At 40.6% G+C, this 22,643-nt stretch overlaps 1 protein-coding gene across 1 annotated transcript in view; it reads right to left on the minus strand.

Moving 5' to 3' along the window:
• Positions 1-6,914, minus strand: part of LOC118567267 (succinate--CoA ligase [GDP-forming] subunit beta, mitochondrial-like) — a 29,400-nt gene extending 22,486 nt beyond the window's left edge. The window contains exon 1 of the mRNA XM_036151963.1: positions 6,779-6,914. Coding sequence (XP_036007856.1) covers positions 6,779-6,862 — 84 coding nt within the window. The 5' untranslated portion in view covers positions 6,863-6,914. The remainder of the gene's footprint in view (positions 1-6,778) is intronic.
• Between the last annotated feature and the right edge of the window lie 15,729 nt (positions 6,915-22,643).

Genomic DNA, 22,643 nt, shown 5'->3' on the forward strand with positions numbered 1-22,643 from the left:
TACACCTTGGATGGCTCCCCAGTCCATCCCAGGACGACACAGGGATGCAAAGACAACCATGGTTGGACACGCTCGCAACTAACGGCAATTTGGCATCCGCAGTGAACCCAATACACAGTTGAAACCAGATAAATGTTTCTTGTTTACTTTCAGTTAGTGGAACCGAGATCATTTACGATAAATGCCAGAAGACTAGAGGTTGTTGCTTTTTTTGGGGAGGGGCTAGGGCTGGACAATAATTCAATAACAATATATATCGATCGATAGACATGTGGCGCGATAGGAAAAAATAGGGTCGATAAAACTTCGATATAGAAACAGTTTTCCTTCCTTCCTTTCAGCCTATCATATTAGTTGATGCTACAGTCACTACTTCCTCTCAACCAATCGTAATTATTTAATTTACAATTAAATAATTTAGCAATATCATAAAATGTCCAGGCAGAGTTGCACATAAAATATGGTTTTAAATATTTTCAATAATTATCGATATAGATCAATATGCATTTTATTTTAATTGATAAGCTTTTTTTCTAAATCGTCCAGCCCTAGGAGGGGCAATGTTTTATTACTTTCTTTAAAGTTATTTATTTATATATAAAAACTTCTAAGGATGCTGAAGTACATACCTGAACAGAACCCATGCAATCACTGGGAGAACACGCAAACTCCACACAAAGGTTAACTTTACGTCTAGCCACATTGTGGAGGATTATACTCAAGTTCTACTTCAATCAAGCAAGTCATTCTTAAGATTGTTTTCTTTTAAGAATTCCAGCCTAATATTGCAATTCACTGAAGTATTTAGGAACAAACCTGGATTATTAAGTATCCTCTGCTTTCCTACGGAGAGGAGCAATCATTCTTAGTTTCTTTTTTAAATAAGTTATGCTGTATGAATACAAACGGTACTAATAGCTTTGTTCTTGGTTGTGAAACTGTACTGAAACTGTGTTGCCAACTAGTGTCAGTCTACACTGAGTTGTATGTCAGCTGCTTTTAAGACCGCTGCTCCACCCAGGATGCTGTTTAATTGAGTCAATCTCCAAATCTCGTTAACCCTGTATTCCACTTTAAATTCTGAAAGTATTTGTTAATCAACAGGATCCAAAGACAACAGCATGTCAAAGAATTTGTGCAGAAATATGAAAATAAATGAAAGACAAGGCAGTCCATTGCATTATAAGGCTTCGTCATCCAATGGCAGATGTATGTCATCTGAAAGAGAAGCCTTTAGCTGCCTGCACCTTCAGCTAGCTACACATCTGCAGTCAATGGATAGGGCTGACGCGATAATCAATAAATCAAATAATTGTAGGGCTGAACGATTTTAGAAAATAATCTAATTGGGATTTTTTTATCTTAATATTGCGATTTAATGCGATTATTTTTTCAGTTTAATTTATCATGTCTTTTTAAACATATAACTTACAGACAACAAATCAATCTGTTTCATCACTGTGCAGATTAGGTGCTAAAAGAGCCACTGTGTTTCAACTCGAAGCAGAAATGATCGCGTTCTGCCTACAATACACTCCTGATCAAAATCTTAAGACCAGTCAAAAATTTGCAAGAATTAGCATTTTGCAACACTAAATCTTAAGAAGGTTCTAAGTAGAGCTTCACAATGTTAAAAGGACAAATCAGTGCAAGAGACAAGAACATTTGAGCAGGGAATTGTCTGAAAACTGCATTTACACTCAAACATGATTTTTTCAGCTGATCAAAAGTTTAAGACCATAGTCTTTAAAAGCCAAAAGCTGTGCAAACATCTGGATTCCATGTCATTTTCTGTGAAGTCTTTACACTGTCAAGACCTCCTGATGGCAAAAGCAAAAAAGCTCACTGACTTTGAACGTGGTAGGATTGTTGAGCTGCATAAGCAAGGCCTCTCACAACGTGCCATCGCTGCTGAGGTTGGACGCAGTAAGACAGTCATTTTGCATTTTTTAAATGATCCTGAGGGTTATGGAACAAAAAATTCAAGTGGTAGACCCCAAAAAATTTCACCAGCTCTGACCCGCAGGATCAGATTGGCTGTCCGTCAAGACACAGGACGATCCTCTACCCAAATTAAGGCCATTACTGGTGCTGACTGCAGCCCAATAACCATCAGACGGCATCTGCAAGAGAAGGGCTTCAGAAACAAAAAACGTCTTCAAAGGCCACGTCTTCTTCAACGCCACAGAATTGCCCGTTTGGACTTTGCAAGGATGCACCAAACATGGGACATTGAAAGGTGGAAAAAAGTTGTCTTCTCTGATGAGAAAAAATTTAACCTTGATGGTCCTGATGGCTTCCAACGTTACTGGCATGACAGGGAGATCCCACCTGAGATGTTTTCTACACGGCACAGTGGTGGGGGCGCCATCATGATTTGGGGTGCGTTTTCCTTCAATGGAACAATGGAGCTTCAGGTTGTGCAGGGGCGTCAAACAGCAGCTGGCTATGTGGAGATGTTGCAGCGGGCATCCCTCATGACTGAGGGCCCTCGTCTGTGTGGTAATGATTGGGGTTTTCAACAGGACAATGCTGCAGTTCACAATGCCCGCCTGACAAAGGAGTTCTTCCAAGAGAATAACATTACTCTTTTGGACCATCCTGCATGTTCCCCGGATCTAAACCCAATTGAGAACATTTGGGGATGGATGGCAAGGGAAGTTTACAAAAATGGACATCAGTTCCAGACAATGGATGCTCTTCGTGAAGCCATCTTCAACACTTGGAGCAACGTTCCCACTAGCCTCCTGGAAACACTGGCATCGAGCATGCCTAAACGATTGTTTGAAGTCATCAACACGAATGGTGGAGCTACTCATTACTGAGTCCTTTTTTTTGACATTTTGATTTCTGTTTTGGGGGGTTTTCGGGTTTTTTTTGAGCTATGGTCTTAAACTTTTGATCAGCTGAAAAAAATCATGTTTGAATATAAATGCAGTTTTCAGACAAAAATGGCCTGTAGATAAAGATGTCTGTAAACAAGGACTATTTAAAATAAGAATTTTTAATGCTTTTATAGCCAGAATATTATTCAAGAGAACAGCTTTTAATTGAGTTGGACGTCAATCTTTGTTGAATATAAAGTGCAACCAACAAGCAAGTCTATGTATTAAACTGATTGTTCTGGTGTTTCAATGCTAAAATAAAAAAAAAAAAAACAACGTTATCAGAAGTTTAACCCATTTTCTTCTCTCTAAAACACAGCTAGATAACACAGAGATAAGGAAGTCAGGTACATGTCATAGATTTGATTGGAGAAATTTAAAATAATAGCCCTTCTCCCACAGGCTGACCTGTTCCCTGTTGAAGGTGCTACGCTGTTCTCTTAATGATGCAGCAGACGCAACGCAAGCTGCCCTCATGAGCCAGCAGCCGGGGCAGCATGAGAGCTGCCTCGACACCCGAGTGTAAGGGATACCCTGGCAAAGTGAAAGCCAATGCACCACACAGCAGCCTCCTCTCTCACTCCTCTGATTCAGCAACAGCAGCCTGCTGTTTGGAAGAACACACCCTGGGACATCTCTCAGACCTCCGTCTGGTAAGCAGGAAGGTGCTAAGTCGGTCAAGAAGGGCACGATGGAGGCCACTACAACCCGTTATTTTTGCCTGTGCACATATAAGACGGAAAAATGAACAAAATGACTGGGAACTTTTTAACTTCCAATTGGGCAACATCTCATGCTACTTGGGGTGAAAGATTTATGCAACAGAAAATGAGCTGCTAGTTATCTCCGTTATCCTTTGGCCCGTTAGAAGCTGGCCAACAAAACAGGAGGCTTAATAAAGCATGGTGACTATTAAAATGTTTCTTTTCATACACGCATTTCTTCAGTTTGTGAGGTTTCCCGTTGAACTAATTGGGATCGCTGATATCGTGGCAGGGATGCATCCACAGGTGACAGGAGAGAGGCACTGGAGGACCGGAGTAGATGACCCCTGATATAAAGAGTGTCTATTTGTGTTGAAATACAAGGATTTATCCGTGTGCAGACATGCCTTATCCTTACTTTTCTAGGCCTGGAAAATTATGTAATCAGATCCCAGCTTTTCAGACTGCGCAGGAATGCTATGGATAATTTTGACTAACACAATGATACCATTAAACTGACACACTGCAAAAATGAAACTAAAAATAAGTCGAATTTGTCCTTGATTTGACCATGCAAATAAGATGATTTGCCAATGGAATAAGATTTCTGCACTTAAAATAGGAACAACTCATCTCCATCATCTTATTTCAAGTGCAGTATATCTAATTATCTTATTTTAGGGGTCAAAATACTCATTCCATTGGCAGATCATCTTATTTACCTGCTCAAATCAAGAACAAATACACTTAGTTCAAGAAAATCTGACTTGTTTTTAGTTCCGTTTTTGCAGTGCACAGGCAGATATTGGCCTGTAGGCTATATCTGGCAAAGTTACAGATTCCATCGATGATTTACGAATGTGAATCTTCCATTTCTACTAAACTAGCTTAACTAAACCTCTGCTGGGCTCTTCTAAAACAGACTACTGAGATAGCTAATGTTTGCCAAAATACAGGCAGAAGATATAAAACAGATCAGACATGGGCTGGTCGCCCAGTTTTAATGGTTTCATTGCTGTTAAAACACTCCGTTATACCATTCTGGCAGTTTAAGCTCCTTTAAATAAAGATGCGAGAAGTAGTGCTGGAGTGACAGGCGTTTTCTCCAGCTGCACGAGGCATGGAGGAGCGGCTTAGCCCAGTCCCACTCCGTCGCTGTGGTCGCTGTGTACTGTCAGTCAGCTGGCTACAACACTTTCCCGGCAGCGTTCATGAGCAGTTAGCCGGCAGACGAACCGGGAGGAAGTGATGAGGGGGCGGCGTGGGAGAAGCTTTCCTCTTTAACGGAGAGCGAACCACTTGCCAGCGCGACAAGGTGAGGGATGACCTGACAGAGCGATCAATGTTTATCACATCATTAACCACTAACAAAGGAAATGTCTAATTATAGGATATTAACTACAAGAGCTCTCTCTCTCTCACACACACACACACACACACACAAACACACACACACACACACACAAAGCTTGGAGTTTAACAGATTAGGCACATTAATTTACCTTATTCATCACTTACGACATTTTTCATATCTGGGTGAAAACAAGTATGTTAGCTTTATAGCAGCCGCATGGTCGAAGCAGGCTTCTGCCGCTCTCGCTCATCTGATAGATTACTGGAAATTGCGTGCAAACTACGCCTACCCGGTGCCCGATTCCCTGTTTGGCTGATAAATGCTGCACACCCACTGCTAGCCGTGGCATGGAAGAAAGAAAAAAAAAAAACAACAACACTGGAGTGCTTTCCATCAGTCTGCTGTTGGCGAGTGGCTAAAGGGGACAATATGCACAATATGTAATGTAAATCTCTGGTAAAACAGCTCCATTTAGCAAACGTTCATTGTATAGTTTTGCCTAAATAAAGCATAAGAATAAAAACAATACGAAGGCATTAGTATTGGCTTCCCATTCAGTTTCAAATCCATTTTGAAGTTCTTTTGTTTGTTTCTAAGTCTTTGAAGCGTAGCACCTTTATGTGCCATCACGTGATCGCCCGGCCAGGTGATTTGAGCAGTTCCAAAACCCTTTTAGAAATCCAGAGGAGACAGAGCCTTTGCAGCGCTGGCTCCTAAACCTGCAGAATGAGCTGCCGCTGAAGGTCAGGCAGGCCTCATCCCTTTCTGTTTTTAAAACTCGTTTAAAACCAATTATTTTCTCTTTGGCTTTCAACCCAGAGTGAGTTAATATACGTGTCTTAATACTGATCTCCATGTTCACATATTGGTTTTACTGTTTCATTGTTGTTCAGCACTTCGGTCGGCTGCTACGCTGTATTTTAAGTGCTTTAGAAAGAAATATGGCATGGTATCGCATCATACGGTATCATTAAAGTTAAATTAAACGTGTTTTCAATTTTTCTGTTTTCGTGGTTAACTAAAGCTCATTATATCATGACACTCGTATGGATCCACATTTGGACAGGACAAAACCAAGAGAGAGAAGCATTAAAGTGAGAGACGGCTTGTGGCTTTCCATCTTCCTGATCTAAAGTTGTGGAAATTAGCGCAGGCTGCCTCCTCTCCCTCTGCAGACGGCTCGATTCTCTTGTTCAGCGGCGTTGGCAGCGTTCGTTCTGACTTTGGCTGCATTTGTGTTTAATCAACAAACGATAATCCCACAGCAGTCCTTTGACACTGCGTGCAAAGGAAGGGCCTGATGTGATCAGGTGCGCTCGCCGCTGATGGGAGATCAACCGTGTGGCAGGTGACCTTTGTCTTCAGGGCTTATCTGAAATGAGGTTGTAGTCCACCACTCTGGCCTTTGGCCCGGAGGCAGGGTACGGGAACACCTCGTCTCCTCGGGCTAATTTAAAAGCTCCGGTTATGCACAGCGCGTACTTTACTCTCTATGCAAAAATGAAAAGTTATGAGATCGCCGGTGAAACTTTGCGAGCTAAAACAAACAGATAGACAAAAGAAGATAAACACTTTCCAACTTCCACAGCCAGATACGTCGGTCAGAGTTTCTTCAGACAACCTCCAGAAAAATAACTATGATTCTCTCCAGCAGCACTTGTTACAGGACATGTATGTGGACATTTATTGCAGAAGTCTGCATAGGAGAGAGCGCCTTTAGTCCCTGTCAGCCTGTTAAAAGTGTCCCAACCCCGCAACCCACGGGGTCCACAGCACCACGCACAACGTGCGGGAGCGCAGACCCGCGCCGTCAGACACACAAGCCCCGCCGCTACCTTTAGCTTGTCCAGGAGGACGTGCTTTGTTGTGGTTGTCCTCAGTCCTCTAACTGCAGCCTGGGATGCCATGGAAGCCGCCATGTTGACACGCAATAGCAGAGACGTGGGAGCGACGTCGGAACCACGTGCGCCTCCGCCAGGAGCCGTTCATAGGTCAACAGGAAGAGGGAGGCGGGGCTTCAAGCAGAGATTCTCTCTGGTCTGACGTGAAACGTGTGTAAAATACCGACAGTTTGATTTGAAGGTGCTGTGGTGGAGCGTGGCGCCTAATGCGTTAAAGTTTTACATTTAGTCAATTTATTTAGGCATTTAAGTTAAAAAAAGATTGCAATTCAAATTTTTCAGTAGAATACATTGGATGAAAAGTTATTTTTATTTCAGCTCAGTAAGTGAAACACATTATATAGATTTGTTACACAGAGGGGTGTTTCAAACTCTTTATTTCTGTAAAGTATGATGACTTTACACTAATGAAAACATGAGATTTAATACCTTGGAAAATTTGAATATTACATCAAACCAAAAAAAAAAAAAAACTATGTTTAATACTGAAAAGTTTGTCCATTATATTCATGCTCAATACCTGGTTAAAGGTTTCTATTTTCAATATATAGTTTTAGGTTAAAACAATTTTGCCTCTTGCTTGTTCTAATTTATTGAAAAGAGGTATATCTCTTAAATTTCGACTATTGCAGGAAAAAAAAAAACTTCAGAGAAACTTCAGAGCTTTACAAGTGGTGCAGTTTATAGCGCTGTTGCCTTGCAGCAAGAAGGTCTTGGGTTCAACAACTGTTTGAACTGTGTTTCTGGATGGAGTTTGCATGTTCTTTCTAGGTACTCCAGCTTCCTCCCACAGTCCAAAAATATGACCAGCTGTGTATACATCCATGTTTTTTTTAATCTACATTTTGAAATATCACATTAGAAAATGTACAAACAGCAAAATTCAAAATAACCTACTCAATTTTGCAAAAACGTTTTCACACTCGCTTGAGGTGGTTTTTGGATTTTGCAAAAAAAAAAAAAAGAGTTAATGTGCAAAACAGGAATCACCCACATATGCAGAATACGTTCTGACGTATAGCGAACATTTACCTCACATGATTAATCAGCTGTTTCCGGTGTCGGCATTCTCCCTGATATTTCCATAAAACGCATAGAAATGTATTTCTTTCTCAACGTCACCGGGCACCATGTGAAATGGACAATACTAGATGACATGACCAAACAATTTCAACTTGCCCGTTAGCAACACATTATTGAAACAGTCTCTTAATTTTTTTTTTTAGATGTGTGGTCACTGGTCCAAGCTAGTTTGCAACCTCTACTTCCTGTTTATTACTGCCACGCATTTTGGCAACTTCTGACAAAATAGCGCTTTGCGTTGCGAGTTAGTTTGCTCCAAACCAGTAGATGGAAACGAGTTTAATTAGAATTTTCTTTTTTACGACATTTTAAAAGTTCACTCAAAATTCGCATTGGCCATTGGATGGAAACATGGCCATTGCTAGGTTAATTGATGCCTCTAAATAATAAAGCTTATTATACTATGACAGTAAATAAAGGATGTCCGTCAGCATTAACCACACCTGTACACCAGTCCAGGGTGTACCCTGCCTCTCGCCCACTAACAGCTGTAGATTCCGAATTCCCTGACCCTGCACGGAAAAGCAGGTATAGCAAATGGATGGATGAAAAAAAGTCTATAATTTATAATTCCTTGCACATAGAGTGAAACATTTTAATCCTTTATTTCTAGTAAATTTGATGATTAGGACTCACAGATAATGAAAACCATAAATTCAACATCTCAGAAGATTAGCATATTATGATCAAGTTAAATGTTGGCAATGTCAGACCTGAATAAACAAATTAACTTAAAACCTGCAAAGATTTCCTGAGACCCTAAATTATCACTTTATCTGGTTCAGTAGGCAACACAATCATGGGGAAGACTGCTGACTTGACAGATGTCCAGAAGACTGTAATTGACACCCTTCACAAAGGAGGGGGAGCCGCAAAAGGTCATTGCTAAATAAGCTGGTTATTTACAGAGTGCTGTGTCCAAGCATATTCATACAAAGTTGATTGGAAGGAAAACGTCTGATAGGATCTGGCGCCTCCCCACACTGCCAGAGGCACCAAAGGTTGGTGTAGTGACTATGCTTTTACTGTGGTTGATTGGCTTAAGGACATGCCCTGACCTGAATCATGATGGGTTAGTGAGACTACATGTATAAATAAAAGTTTAATAATGCTAAAATAACATCAAATAATCTATGGGGTATTGTCAAGACAAAAAATAACAGACATCAGACCCAACAATGCAGATGTTGGGTCTGATGTCTCTTAAGGCCACGGTTAAAGCCACCTGGCCTTCCATTAAATCTCAGCAAAGCCACCGGCTGATCGCCATCATGCCACGGCACATTGATGTGGTAAATTATGTAAAAGGAGGCCTAAACAAGTATTGAGTGCATAGAAATGAAAACACTTTTCAGAAGCCTAACATTTCTGTCTAAAATATCCAATTAGAATTGTATATACTGTAATTATATTTGTTTCGCATGTGAAATAAAAGTCACAGCAATCTGTTTTTATTTCCATTGTATTGAAAAGCCTCAGCAAACATTATTTATACCCTTTGCAAAAAAAATAATATTCATACTCTTTATTACCTTATTCACTTTATAGCAATTAAACCCACCTTGTAATTACTGACCACCGTTGTGCATGTTTGCGCTGCTTTTTGGCTCTTTATGTTGTTGGTTAAGCTTAAAAGCCTTCTTGTCATGCTAATCTTTAGCTCCCTCCACAGATGCTCTTTCAGATTCAGGCTGAGTAAAAGGAAACATGTTGGTCAAATAAAAAATATCAGTTTAAAACTAAATCTGCAAAAGGTATGAATCATTTTGTGTTTAACTGTAAATACAATTTATTGGAATACACTAAATATAGTTATACTCACCACTTAAAGGGACAGTTTAGAATTTGTATACTGAGGAGCTGGAACTTACCAACATTTTTTGAGAGCATCTTAATTTTTATAACCATGCAGAATACAAGAAAACATCCCTGAAAGGTTGCATTTAATTAAAAATAAGGAGAAAACATACTCAACAATACTAAACAGTAGATGTACACCTCCCGTGATGTGTCACAATGATCCGCAGTGCCTTGTAAAAGTGTTCATATCCCTTGACCCTTTTTGGCATTTTGTCATGTTATGAAATTCATTTTATTGACTTTAAATGCCTAAAGAATGCCTAAAGGACTGTTTTTTTAAATGACTTATTTTTTTTTCACTGTCTTCCAAGTCAAATGTTTACATACATCAGATTACTATCTGATTAAATAATTTGGGAAAGCTCATTTCATGGCTTTTGAAGCTTCCGATAGGTTAACAGACAACATTTTAGTTAATTGGAAGCAAACCATTCAATGTGTTTTAAGGTAAAAGCTCATTTACACTGCCTCTTTGTCTGACATAATGTAAATGCAAATAAGTAATCAGAGAAGATAGCAGGAAGATAATTGTGGGTTTTTACAATTCGGGTTCATCCTTGGGTACAGCCAAAAGTCCAGCCAGAAAGTGTCATTAACCACAGCAAAATCTGTTTTCTATTGACATTAGCTAAAATGCCACTCAGAGAGGCAACATAACATACAGTTTGTAAATTCCCTCAGGAACAAAGACCCACATTTTCAGACATTTCAAGTGGTCTGATGAAACTGAGACTCTTCCAGTTTTCAACCATAATGACCATTGTTACATTTGGAGGATAAAAGGGGGAAACTTTCAAGCCTGAGCTGGTGTCCGAACTTTGAAGTATGGGATTGACGATGAGGACCAGTGCACTTGACAAAATAGATGGCATCATGTGGAAATGATGAAGGGCAGGAGTTTAAAGCTCAAGGGCAAATGCATACCACCAAATGGAGTTACTAAATGACATATTGGCAACAGAATCAATGTTTTGAAGTGACAAATTCAAATCCCTGATCTGAGGTTCATAGAACATTTGCGGGCAGAGCTGAAAGGTGTGTGGGAGCACGCCTACAAAGCTGACTCACCTCTTTGAGGAGGAATGGGTCGAAATTCCAGCAAACTATTCTGAGAAGCTTGTTTAAGGATACCAAAAACATTTGATCTAAATATTACAGTTAGAATGTAATTCTTCCAAGAATTAAGGAAACAATAATATATACAATTCTGAAGGCCAAGAAAGTGATAAAACATAAAAAAAGCAAATGGAAATAATTTGGGTAAACCTAGCTACTTTTAACAGGAAAACCTTAGTCTGATTTTAATAATTTAATAAAATAAAGGCACTGTGTCTTTTATAGAGAACATTTGTTAGCGGAAATATACATGTGATAGAAACATGCAAACAATCATTATGAAGAAAAGGATACTGCATTTGGTACATTTTTAAACATAAAGAAACATCTTTGTCCCCATGAGATCGTCTTGGGAAGAAATCTTTATTTTGTCTCTAATTTCTGCTGTAAAATTGTCACAGAACGTTTCCATCTCCATAACCAGGTTTTAAATTATATATCCAAAGTGTTTATTTTCATCCTTAAAAGGAATTTACATTAAATGAGTATGTAGTAAAAAGGGGCCTTCGTGGATGTTGGGCTCTGGAGCCGCTCTGGCTCCGTCCAGCGTGTGACCTTGTGTTTAGGACAAACAATCACCGCGCTCGGCTGAAAGGTGTTTGGTAGGGAGTCGAGTTGGAGAGCGTGGGATGTGTGAGGCGATCTTGTCTGAATAGCTAAATAGCCCACTCACATAGTCCTCCAGAGCCCTCATTACATGCCGCATCTTGAAAGGGCAGAGAGGGCAAAGCGATCATAAAGAGCAGTGATTATGACAGAGGGAGAGAGAGAGAGAGATACTTGCTTAAAAACCATCAGTGTCAGCAGGCTACAGGGGACGAGGTGGAGGGGAGGAGACGATGATGAACAGCTACACGAAGGAGATCTTTCTCTGAGCCTCTTTATTCTCAAACAAAAAAAAAAAAAAGCCCACACGATAAAACCTTGGGGAACATTTTAAATGTGTGCAAATGGGAGCCGGTCTGATGTCAACCGGGAGAGACTTTGGCCCATGTTTATTTGATCTCCGTGCTCTTAACTCTCTTCTTTTAGGACGAGTGCATTTTGACACTCGGTGATCCATATTCCAAACGAGAGAAAATATTCTTTGGTTGCAAGCCTGCTTAACATAATCACTGTACGGGCACAATTGAAGTGAAAAGTGCTACCGTGGTAAAAATATTTCAGCATGTTAACAAATCCTGTTGAATGCATAAACTGCTCACCCTGCCCCTGTCTGTCAGTGAAGAGTAGCAGGCTCTGCATGGAAATAAAAACAGGCTCTGAACTAAAGCCAAATAGAATCACCAGCAGAGGGTTTATTTAAGTGTCTGAGTTTTTATTCCTTAGTTATATTTCATTTTACTCATATATTTATCATTTTATTCACAAATTCCCCCTATGTGGGGTTACAAATGGATTTTTTTGTGCTACAGGGTGTCCTCATACCCCTTTGGGAATGTTATGCATGTTATGCTTGACTTGTTATAACCATCAATTATAATTAATTGTATTGGAATTTCATGAGGCAGACCAACACAGGGCAGTACATAATTATGAAGTTAAAGGAAAGTGAACTTTTTTTAAAGATGTTTTTACAATGAAAAACATGAAAAGTATGGCATGCCTTTGTGTTCTATGGAAGAATGTTAGGGCCAGTGAAAGTAAGTATTCTGACTTTTTCAGAATCTGACTTTAATCTCAGAGTTCTGACTTTAATTGTATAATTCTGAGTTTAATTTTACCGTCTGACTTTTTTCCCCCTCAGAATTCTGATTTTAATTTTAAAATTCTGACTTTTTTTCTCAGAGATCTGACCCCCTCCCAGAATTAAGACTACCCCCCTCATAACTCTGACTTTATTTTCATAATTCTGACTATAATCTCATAATTCAGAGTTTATTCCTCAAAATTCTGACTATAATTTCACATTTCTGACTTTAATTTTAGAATTCTACCTTTTCTCTCAGAATTCTGACTAATTTTAGATTTTTTTTCCCAGAATTCTGAGTTTAATCTCAGAACTTTGACCTTTTCTAAGGATTTTGACTTTAATTTTACAATTCAGATTTTTTTCCCTCATATTTCTTACTTTAATCTCAGAATTCTGGCTTTTTTCTCAGAATGAGATACATTTTGTCCCTGACCTGTCTGCTATGTTCCTTTGTCTTCATGATGCGGTTTGTTCACTTATTTTTTTACATCAAACCTCTGAAGAACTACTATATTTATACAGATCTTAGATTCTAGAGTGAAATCTTACAGGCACTTGGTTGCAGATGTATTGGAGCAAAGGGGGCAGAATACAAACGCACACCACACTTTTTACCTTTTTTTTATTGTACAAAACATTTCAAAACAAGGGTATGGGGAAATACTTTTGCATCTTCATGTTCATGGCCATCCGATAGAACTCTGAACCATCAGCTATTCTCCAAGTGCCCCAATTTCTGAGAAACCAGACTCTAGTGCAACATCTAACATTCTGTTAGTGACCTACTTATTTTTTGCAGTTGGTCCGACAAAACAGAAAATTGTTGAAAATGAGAAAAACAAAACATATAAAACTAGTCAATATTCAGATCTCCAAGCTTTTTATGAATACCAAAGGACTACTCATTCTGAAGAACACCCCGGAATCACTTCTTTTTGTATTGAAATATCTACCCAGCACTGTTATTAGAAGAGAAAATGAGCCCAGTACCAGAGCTACGCTATTCTGGCTGATACAGAATAAAACAAATATATAGCAGAAAAGTATCTTTTTCATGCTTGGTAGCTCTGTGACTGTTTACCCCCACTGCAGCCATTCTAAGGTGGCCCTGATGGAAACAACTGCACACATCCGCTAACTCCCTATTGTCCTATCTTGTCCTCCCTTCACTCCTCTCTCCAAAGGAACATGAGCTAATGTGGTGGCAGAGCAACTAATTTGTGGTTTCCGGCCAATAATCCGCTGTGAGTCCCAGGCAAACCGCAAGTCATCAGAGCAGCAGAGAAGAAGAGCCACTGATCCCAGCAGACTGTGTGGCGAACTCCGCCTCCTCACTCTCACCTTCACAGCAGCAGGAAGCTTGGCTAACAACTTGCAGGTCTCATGGCTTGGAGCTTACAGAGTGCACTGTGGATCTCTGTACCACTGCTTTCTGTCACTTTTCTAAAGAAACTTTCATTCTAATTGTAGCTTTATTTTATCTTCAGTGTGTCTGAACTTTTGGTTCCCCTCCCTGTGTGTCTTGAGTTTTGATTTCCGTGGCTCACCAATTAACCACACATCCCGCTTATGAGCTTAGAAAATAATTCTGTACAGAGCCACCTGACCGTAGGAGCGTCATGAAATGTCACTGAGAGAAGGAAGTTAAGGTTTGGCCCATCTCATCAAGACACCTGGCTGGATAGCAGAGAAGGTCACTGGACAGAGAAGAATTCACGAGGTTTCTATGCACACAGGTGCATCTATGTTAGTCAGTCTCTGCACCCATACTTTATTTTTGAACCTTTAAGAAATGTAGAAGGGGCCAAACATTAACTTTTCAGGTTTGACCTCCGTGAATATGTGTACATATAACGCATGGACCACAGCAACTATAGCAAAAGCTCAGAAAGCTAAAAGAACACACAGTGCATGCAAGTAGAAAAAAAAAGGAATTCAGACAATTCAATCAAATGGGGTCGTTTAATGTTTGCATTAATATACCTTTGCAAATTTTGACACATTATAACCACACATTTTATTAATCACTTCTGTATTTATTCAACGTATTTTGGAAAATAGAAATTCTAGAGTGGCACAGTTGGGCATAAAATTGTATTCTTCACAACAAGCTAACTTCAGATGTGATCAGTAAACAGAGTCCACCTGCATGTAATTTACACAATCTAAGTATAAATGCAGCTCTTCTGTGAAGGCCTCAGAGGCTTGATTATGATTGATATGAGTTAACCAAAAGCATCATGAAGTCAGACATGTCAGATATGAGCTAACTCAGGCTAGATAGGGGGATCTGTTGACAGGACAGCTATAGGTCTGTGGCAAAAAGAAAGTCTTTGATGGAAGCAAGGCAAAATAATCAGTTTTCAGTCTGACTCTATCCATGTAGGGGACATGGAAAACATGTGCAACAAGATGCTCTGACCAGATAAGACAGAAATTTTATTTTCTGGCCTACATGCCAAAATTATGGGTTACAGAAAACCTACACTAAACCCCCAAACTATCACCACCATCAAACAGAATCATACTGCAGGGTCACCTTATTTTCTATCGACAGAAAAGCTAGTAAGAGTTGAAGGAAAAATACATTGAGCTAAATACAGGACAATCCAGGGAGAACATCTGTTAGAGGCTATAAATAACTAAAGACAGAGGTGGGGGTTCTCACAACCTTCAACCAGAGTTAGCTTGAAATGATATTCATCAAAATGTATTTACATTTTACAATGAATATATCTCATGTTTAAAATGGCCTAGTCCAAGTCCAAGTGTGGCAAAAGCTTGAAATTGAATGTTCACAGCCACTTGCCTGAGCTGTTTAGCAAAGAAAATATTTCAGTCTTTAGATATGACTTCAAGAAAATGTGTCTTGTGTCCTATTTTGGGCCGGGCTTATTGTTTTTTTTTTTTTTTTGCCAGATTTATCATGCAAGTAAATAACATGATTTCCATACCGGATTGGTCGAGGACCAGGTAAACGACAATCACTGTTGGTGCTGGTGACTGACAGGGTACAGGTGGAAATTGGACTGCTGTTTCTCTGCAAAGAAGAGGAAGAAGAGTGGCAAGATCTGTTTGTTTGTAGGCAGAGAGAGAGAGAGAGAGAGAGAGAGAGAGAGAGAGAGAGAGAGAGAGAGAATAGGATAGGCAAGAGTATAAAACTAAGAGTGAAAGTTGGGATTATGACAGGAAAAGCAAGAGGTTTGGCTGACATGATGCAGAGTGGGGTGGTGGACATATGTGAGTTCAGGAGACCAAATGGAAAGGTAGCAAGGCAAGCTTGGGAGCAGGTTTCAAGCTGTTCTACCGTGGTGTGGATGGGAAGAGAAATGGAGTTGGAGTTATCTCGAAGGAGGAGTTTGTCAGGAATGTCCTGGAGGTAAACAATGTCAGAAAGGGTGAGCCTAGAAATTGAAGGTGTGATGTTCAATTGTGGTTGGGACCCACATGTGGGAGATGAGTTAGAGGAGAAGGAGAAATTCTGGTCTAAGTTAGATAAAGTGATTCAGAATATCTCCAGAGGTGAGAGAGTGATGATTGGTGCAGATTTCAACAGATACGTGGGAACACAGGTGACGTGGAAAAAAGTGATGTGCATGTTTTGTATCCAGAACAAGAATGCAGAAGAACTGATGGTAGACTTTGCAAAGATGATGGAAACAGCTGTAGGGAACACTTTAATCCAGAAGAGGCAGGAAAAAGGATTGTTTTACAAAAGCACACCGATATATGTGAAAGATGAATAGAGGGACGACGGAACAGAGGACAAAGTGGTGGAAGCTGAAAAGGGAAGAAAGTTGTGTGGCTTTCAGGGAGGAGTTGAGACAGGCTATAGGTGACCAGAAGGTGCTTCCAGATGGTGTGACAGAGGAGTTCAAGAAGGAAGTTGGACTGCAACAGGGGTCCTCTCTGAGCCCCTTCTTGTTTGCCGTGGTAATGGATAGGTTGACAGATGAGGGGAGACAGGACTCTCGCCGTTTGCTGATGACTTTGTGGTCTGCAGTGAAAACAGGGAACAGATGGAAGAAAATCTAGAGAGGTGGAGGTTTGTCCTGGAGAGCAGAGGAATGAAGGTTAACCGTAGCAACACAGAACACATGTGCGAATGAGCGAGATCGAAGTGAAGCCGTGAGGTTACATATGTTGGGGATTTTAAGTAATTAGGGTTAAAAGTCTGGAGCAATGCTGGATGTGTAAAACCAATCAGGTAGGAACGGGTGGAGAAAAGTGTCAGGTGTGCTGTGTGATAAAAGAAACAAAAATGAACATTAGGAAGAATGAAAAGTGTTCAACATGTTGGTGAGACCAGTGATGTTGCATGGTTTAGAGACTGGAGCACTGAGGAAGAGAATGGAGACAGAGCAGGAGGTTGCAGAGTTGAAGATGTTGAGGTTTTCTTTGGGAGTGATGAGGATGGATAGATCAGGAATGAGTACATCAGAGGGACAGCTCATGTTAGATGTTTTGGAGATAAGGCCAAAGAGGCGAGACTGAGATGGTTTGGACATGTACAGAGGAGGGATAGTGAGTACATCGGTAGAATGATGCACAGGCTGGAACTGGCAGGCCGGATGTCTAAAAGAAGACCAAAGATGAGATTAATGGATGGAGTTAAAGAGGACATGGAGGTAGTTGTGAGAAGATGCAGAAGATAGGGTTAGATGAAGACAACTGACTCGCTGTGGAGATCTCTGAAAGGAAACAGCCTAAAGGAGAAGAAGATGTAACTTCTAGAACAGCTAGTTCTACAAAGTTTCGATTCAAAATTACTGCATGCTACACATTTTACATGTAGTTACTTATAAAAGTTTAAATAAAAAACTTTGCTCCCCTTCACAGTTATTAATTACCTTACATTGGTCTGTCTTATAAAACCCCACTGATTTACACTGAACCTTGTTGTAAGGTGACAAAAAAGTTTAAAAGACATGGATTGTTTAGCTAGAACTCTATGCTTGCACATAGGTTTTTCAAGACTTGAGCTGACTGAAAAAATAGTCCTATACCTCTGTCTTAAGGAACATAAAATGAATAGAGGAGCTGTGTAATTACAGCACTTAACACCTGAGTCAACAAGCTAGAAATATAGCAGTTTACAAAGGCAAAAAGCTAACACTATGATAAGGAAATAGAAATGGGAAAGAAAGACACCACCAAGAAAGTGATTATGCAGGAGGAGAATGAGAAAGTGGGAGGGAGGGTTAATGTCGTCCCGCACTCAGCACATGTTCTGGTTTGACAGATGGCAAACATTATTAGTCATCATTTTTTTTTTGCCAACCCATGAATTAACAATGTCATCACTATGCATACGAATTAAGTGTAAAACCTTTTTATTTCATCCTTCCATCAGTTTCGAGAGTTCTTTATTATTTTTTTTTAATTTTTAACCAGAAGGGCGCGGCATTACCTCAACACAACTTTCACTTTTCTACCCTAAAATCCATACCCGCAAAAGAACAGAAAATTGTTTGAGCTTTGCTTGTGTCTGCTCTGAATGTCAGTGGTTGAGATTGAATCAATACAATGACAGAAGCTGCCACATCTTTGCTATCTCTCCCCTCCCAGATGCCTGTCAGCCACACTCAGCTGGAGGCCTTCCATTAATGTGCTGTGGAATAACACGGCGAGTCCCATGCTTGGAGACAGATGCATCAAACGGAGCTTGTGAAGTACCGGGTGTACGGCTGTGTGATGTTCCTTCAGGTTTTTTTTTCGGCAGTTCCCTCGATGGAAATTGCCATCTCGGATCAAAGCAGGTGCGATGTAAAAATGCGATATCACATTAAAGAAGCTCATAATGGAAGCGATTGATCTGTTAATCACGCATGCGTGTGAGCGGACGCAATCCTGCAGCCATGGCGGGCACCTCAGAGCCTCTGCAAAGCTGGAACACCATGCAGATCTTGAGCTTTGAGGGGGCTTTGGCGCACTGCAGCAGGAGAGGGGTTTAGAGGCTTTCTTGTGTTCTCACAGAGGAAAACAAATGCTGACAAACTCTCAACTTCAACAGGATGAGTATAGGTGACATCTGAAATGTTGGCTTCAATTGTGTGTGTGTTTTTTTTTTTTTTCCTTTCTTCAGACTTCCGTATCTCGCACAGCATGGCTCATTGCACAGATGAGGAATGAATTGATAAAGCAGAAACCCACACAAACACAGTCCCCTCCACACATGAATGCAAACACTCTGTGGCGTCGTGGCGAGGCTAGAGAAAGGACGGGGAAGTGCTCAGATGTGCATATGAGAGTGAGAGGAGCTCCAGATCCCTTCACAAACGTCTCAGTCCATGCTGTGCCACCTCGGTCACCCAGGGAGAACCGGGTCATGTTTTTACAAGTTTCAGCCGCTCCCCCTCTGCCTTTCATTTTACCCCTAACAAACCCCTGACATCTCAAACCCTCTCCCGTCCGCGACCCTCAAGGTGTTTGCGAGACGCCTCTCATCTCAATCTCTCTAAAGGCTGTTTCTTCAAGAAGCCGGACTGGGCCACCCCTTTAAATCTGGAGCATGCAAAGTAAACACGATTGCTGCCCATCAGGCTCAGGGCATGCACAAGCATGCGAGGTGCTATATTTGAGTGCATTCTTGACACCGTTTGTGGATGCTTGCTCACAAGTGTGAAAAAAAAACCAAAACGCATGTAGCCAGAATGGTGTGAAAATATCAATAGAGAAATCAAAGCAATCACGATGCGACCGAAGGGATATTGTTGTGATAAATCATGTTCCTCCTGATGAAGGTCAGCGAGGTGGAGGGAAGGAAGCGGCAGAAAGAGGGAGCATAAATGGCAAGGCGCAGTGTGCTCAGCTCTAGGCCACAGGGACTGACTTGAAGACACACTTTATTCAAGGGTGCGATTCAGAGTGTGACTCCTGACGCAAAGTCATTTGTGACACGGTGACCTTCGAAGGGCCCCCATCCACTCTGGGTGTTATTTCTTTGATTTAAGCCTTATGTTACCGCCACTTTCTCTTGGGGAATGATGACAGATGCACCCGTGGGCCTCAGATTAGCTCAATAGAACATTATTGCCCATATCAGAAAAGCTCCCATACACTGCAAGATCGCTGATGGATGACGGTTGCCCAAATGGTTTTTCCGGGGCAAAATGATATCCAAATGCATTTTTCCGTCTCACGGAAATGTTTTCCGTTGTAGCTGTTTCTGCACACTGACGCACAATGACTCAACTTCTTGGTTCTAATCTCGTAATGCCGCTGAAAATAGCAGTAGCTTATTTAGCTTTACTGCATTTCCCATCATCAGCTGATGCATTACTTAGATCATGTATTGACTTCAAGCTGATGCAAACGTCTCCTTAATGGATACTACCTTCAGGTCGCACTCCCAAGATAAACAAGCCTTCCATCTCCAAGTTTAAAGCATGGTTCTCCATGTGCATATGCTGTCGGTGGGCAAGGGAATAAGGAGGAAGGCGTTCCCTAAGGCTACGGTAACCTTGATTTTGTTTAAGGTACCTCCACTATCCTACGCCCACATCAAGTGGGGAACCTCAGGGGACCCTCCACTAATTAACCTTGTGGAAATACCCTCTGTAGACGGAGGTTGAGACCGGAATAATGAGGGAGGTTTCACCGGGCCATTAGCGAGAAGATTAACACATCCAACTTTCAAGTAGCTTTTTGACACAAAACCAATATTTGCCTGCACTGGTTTGCATCGTGGCGGGACAAAGCTGAATGCAAAGCGACAGCTGTGTGAGGTAGCCTCTTGTGAAGCTCGGCCGTCACACAGTCTTTGTGTTTTTTCAGAGCTGCTCAGGATCATCTGAAATAAATGTGTGATGGTTGTGAAAAGCGGACACAGCCCTGTAAAAATTCCAGGTTTATGAGGCTAAAAATGGCTGAAACAATCACAAATCACTTTTAACCTTTGTCACCTTTTACCACAGATTTTCTGTCGGATTTGGTTAAAACCCACTGGTATTGGAAACTGCACACCCTTATAAGAATCTCAGCTGCACCTGAAGAAAAATAACCCTGCGGCACGATACTGTCGCCACCATTTTTGATAGTGCCAATTTGTTGCATGCCAAACCTACCTTTTGAAATTGTGGCCCAGAAGTTCTAGCTTGTTCCTTTCGACCATTAAGCCAACTTCTTCTACAAGGGTAAGGTGGGTTTGACCCAGGATTTTGGTTTCTCTTAAAAAAAGGGAGTCTGTCTGTTAGCCTAGATATATGGAGAATACAACATGACTGGTACTTGGCAGAAGTTTTAGCAGCTCCTTAAGTGTTACTGTCAACTTCTTCACCCAGACCATTGTGAAACATGGCGGTGGCAGCATTACTTTTCTTAAGATGGAAGTGAGCCTCATGTCAAGGTGTATAAAATAATCAGCTGTATCGACCCAAAACCTTCACTTATGTGCTAGCTGAAGATGAAGAGCGATTTCATGTTTCAGCATCATTGTGAGTCCACGATTATGTCAAAATCAGCACAAGCATCTCATCTCTAGATGAATAGATATAACTTATGATTCTGGTTCGGCTGGCAGCTGATCAGACCCCGTACATCCTCTTGTGCTCAGAGAAGTGGTTCCTGAGAGTGCTCCCAGCTGCTTGTTGTACCTACCAGAGATTTAATTTTAATAAAGCTTTTAAAACCATGTGCTGTGTTCAACTGAACTTTTGGGTTCCCAGTCCTGGGCATTGTAATGTCAGAGGCTAGAGGTCTGACAGAAAGCTTGAGGGGTCACCTGAAGATGACTGTGGATAAGAGATGTATTCACAATCAGATTATTATTTTTTTTTTTTTTTTGCTGAACTTTTACGGTAAGTGGACAGATAGTGCGTTGTCAAAAAGAGGCATGCTGCCAAAGAAGACAGCTGCAATTAAACCAAAAAGTATTTTAGCAAAGTCTGACTTTAAGGTTATGAACCCAAATGAACATATAGACAAACAGGTCACTGTACTTTTTTCATTTCCTCCCTTTTTTTAGTTAAAATGTACAGGATGCCAAAAAAGATTGAAGTTTGGAAAGGATGTCCCATGCTCTGGATTTTCAACATGTGAAAAGAAATTGATATTTTGATTAAACTGAGAGTTTAACAGTGACAGAACAGTGGTACAGTGACAGACTGATTAGTGACAGCTATAACAGTGTAGACAAGGTGTCTGAAAAGTAATGGAAACATTGTGCTGTGCACTGACACCAAAATGCCCCCAGGATATCCTGAAAGGTTGAGTTCATTTCCTATGCCTAAAAGAAAAATGCTGATTGTTGATCATGAATTTAATTTCCAAAAAAGAACTATCATGCACTTGGCAGCGGCAATTTCCCTTTGTAGTAAACTCACAAAGATATGAGTCCCATTAGTAACACTGAAATGAAGCTTCACTGTCAAGATCTCTCTGAATCATTATGAGAAAAAGAGTTTCATTCACACGAACCCTTGATATAAACTTGATATATAGTTCATACTGAGCCTGGTTCTACTGGAGGTGTTTCCTTCCTGTTAAAGGCGAGTTTTTCTTTCCACTGTCGCTTCATGCTTGCTCAGTATGAGGGATTTCTGCAAAGCAATGAACAATGCAGACGACTCTCCCTGTGGCTCTACGCTCTTTCATAAGGAGTGAATGCTGCTTGTCAAGACTCGATGCAATCAACTGGGTTCCCCTGGGTAGGAAATGTTTTTTTTTTTTTTTTACCAATCTGTATAATCTGACTCAGTCTGTATATTTGGATTGAATTTGACTTTGGGAAGTGCCTTGAGATGACATGTTTCATGAATTGGCGGTATATAAATAAAATTTAATTGAACTGAATTGAATATAAATCAGAATATAAAGCTGACACACGGATTGTTCACTGACAGACACTATAGTGTGAGAACACGCATTTCTGCAGTTTGGTAGCTAGGTGATGATCAACAATTGCCCATTCAGTTGTCAGAGTTTACTAACCAATGTCAACTAACTCACAATCTATATTTATACCCATAACCAAGATGTGGACTTGATTTAGAAATATACAAAATCTTCACTTTAGAGACTAAATATAGCCTTACTGCTACCTTAATG

This window comes from Fundulus heteroclitus, chromosome 20, assembly GCF_011125445.2.
Source record: "Fundulus heteroclitus isolate FHET01 chromosome 20, MU-UCD_Fhet_4.1, whole genome shotgun sequence".
Classification (NCBI taxonomy): Eukaryota; Metazoa; Chordata; class Actinopteri; order Cyprinodontiformes; family Fundulidae; genus Fundulus; species Fundulus heteroclitus.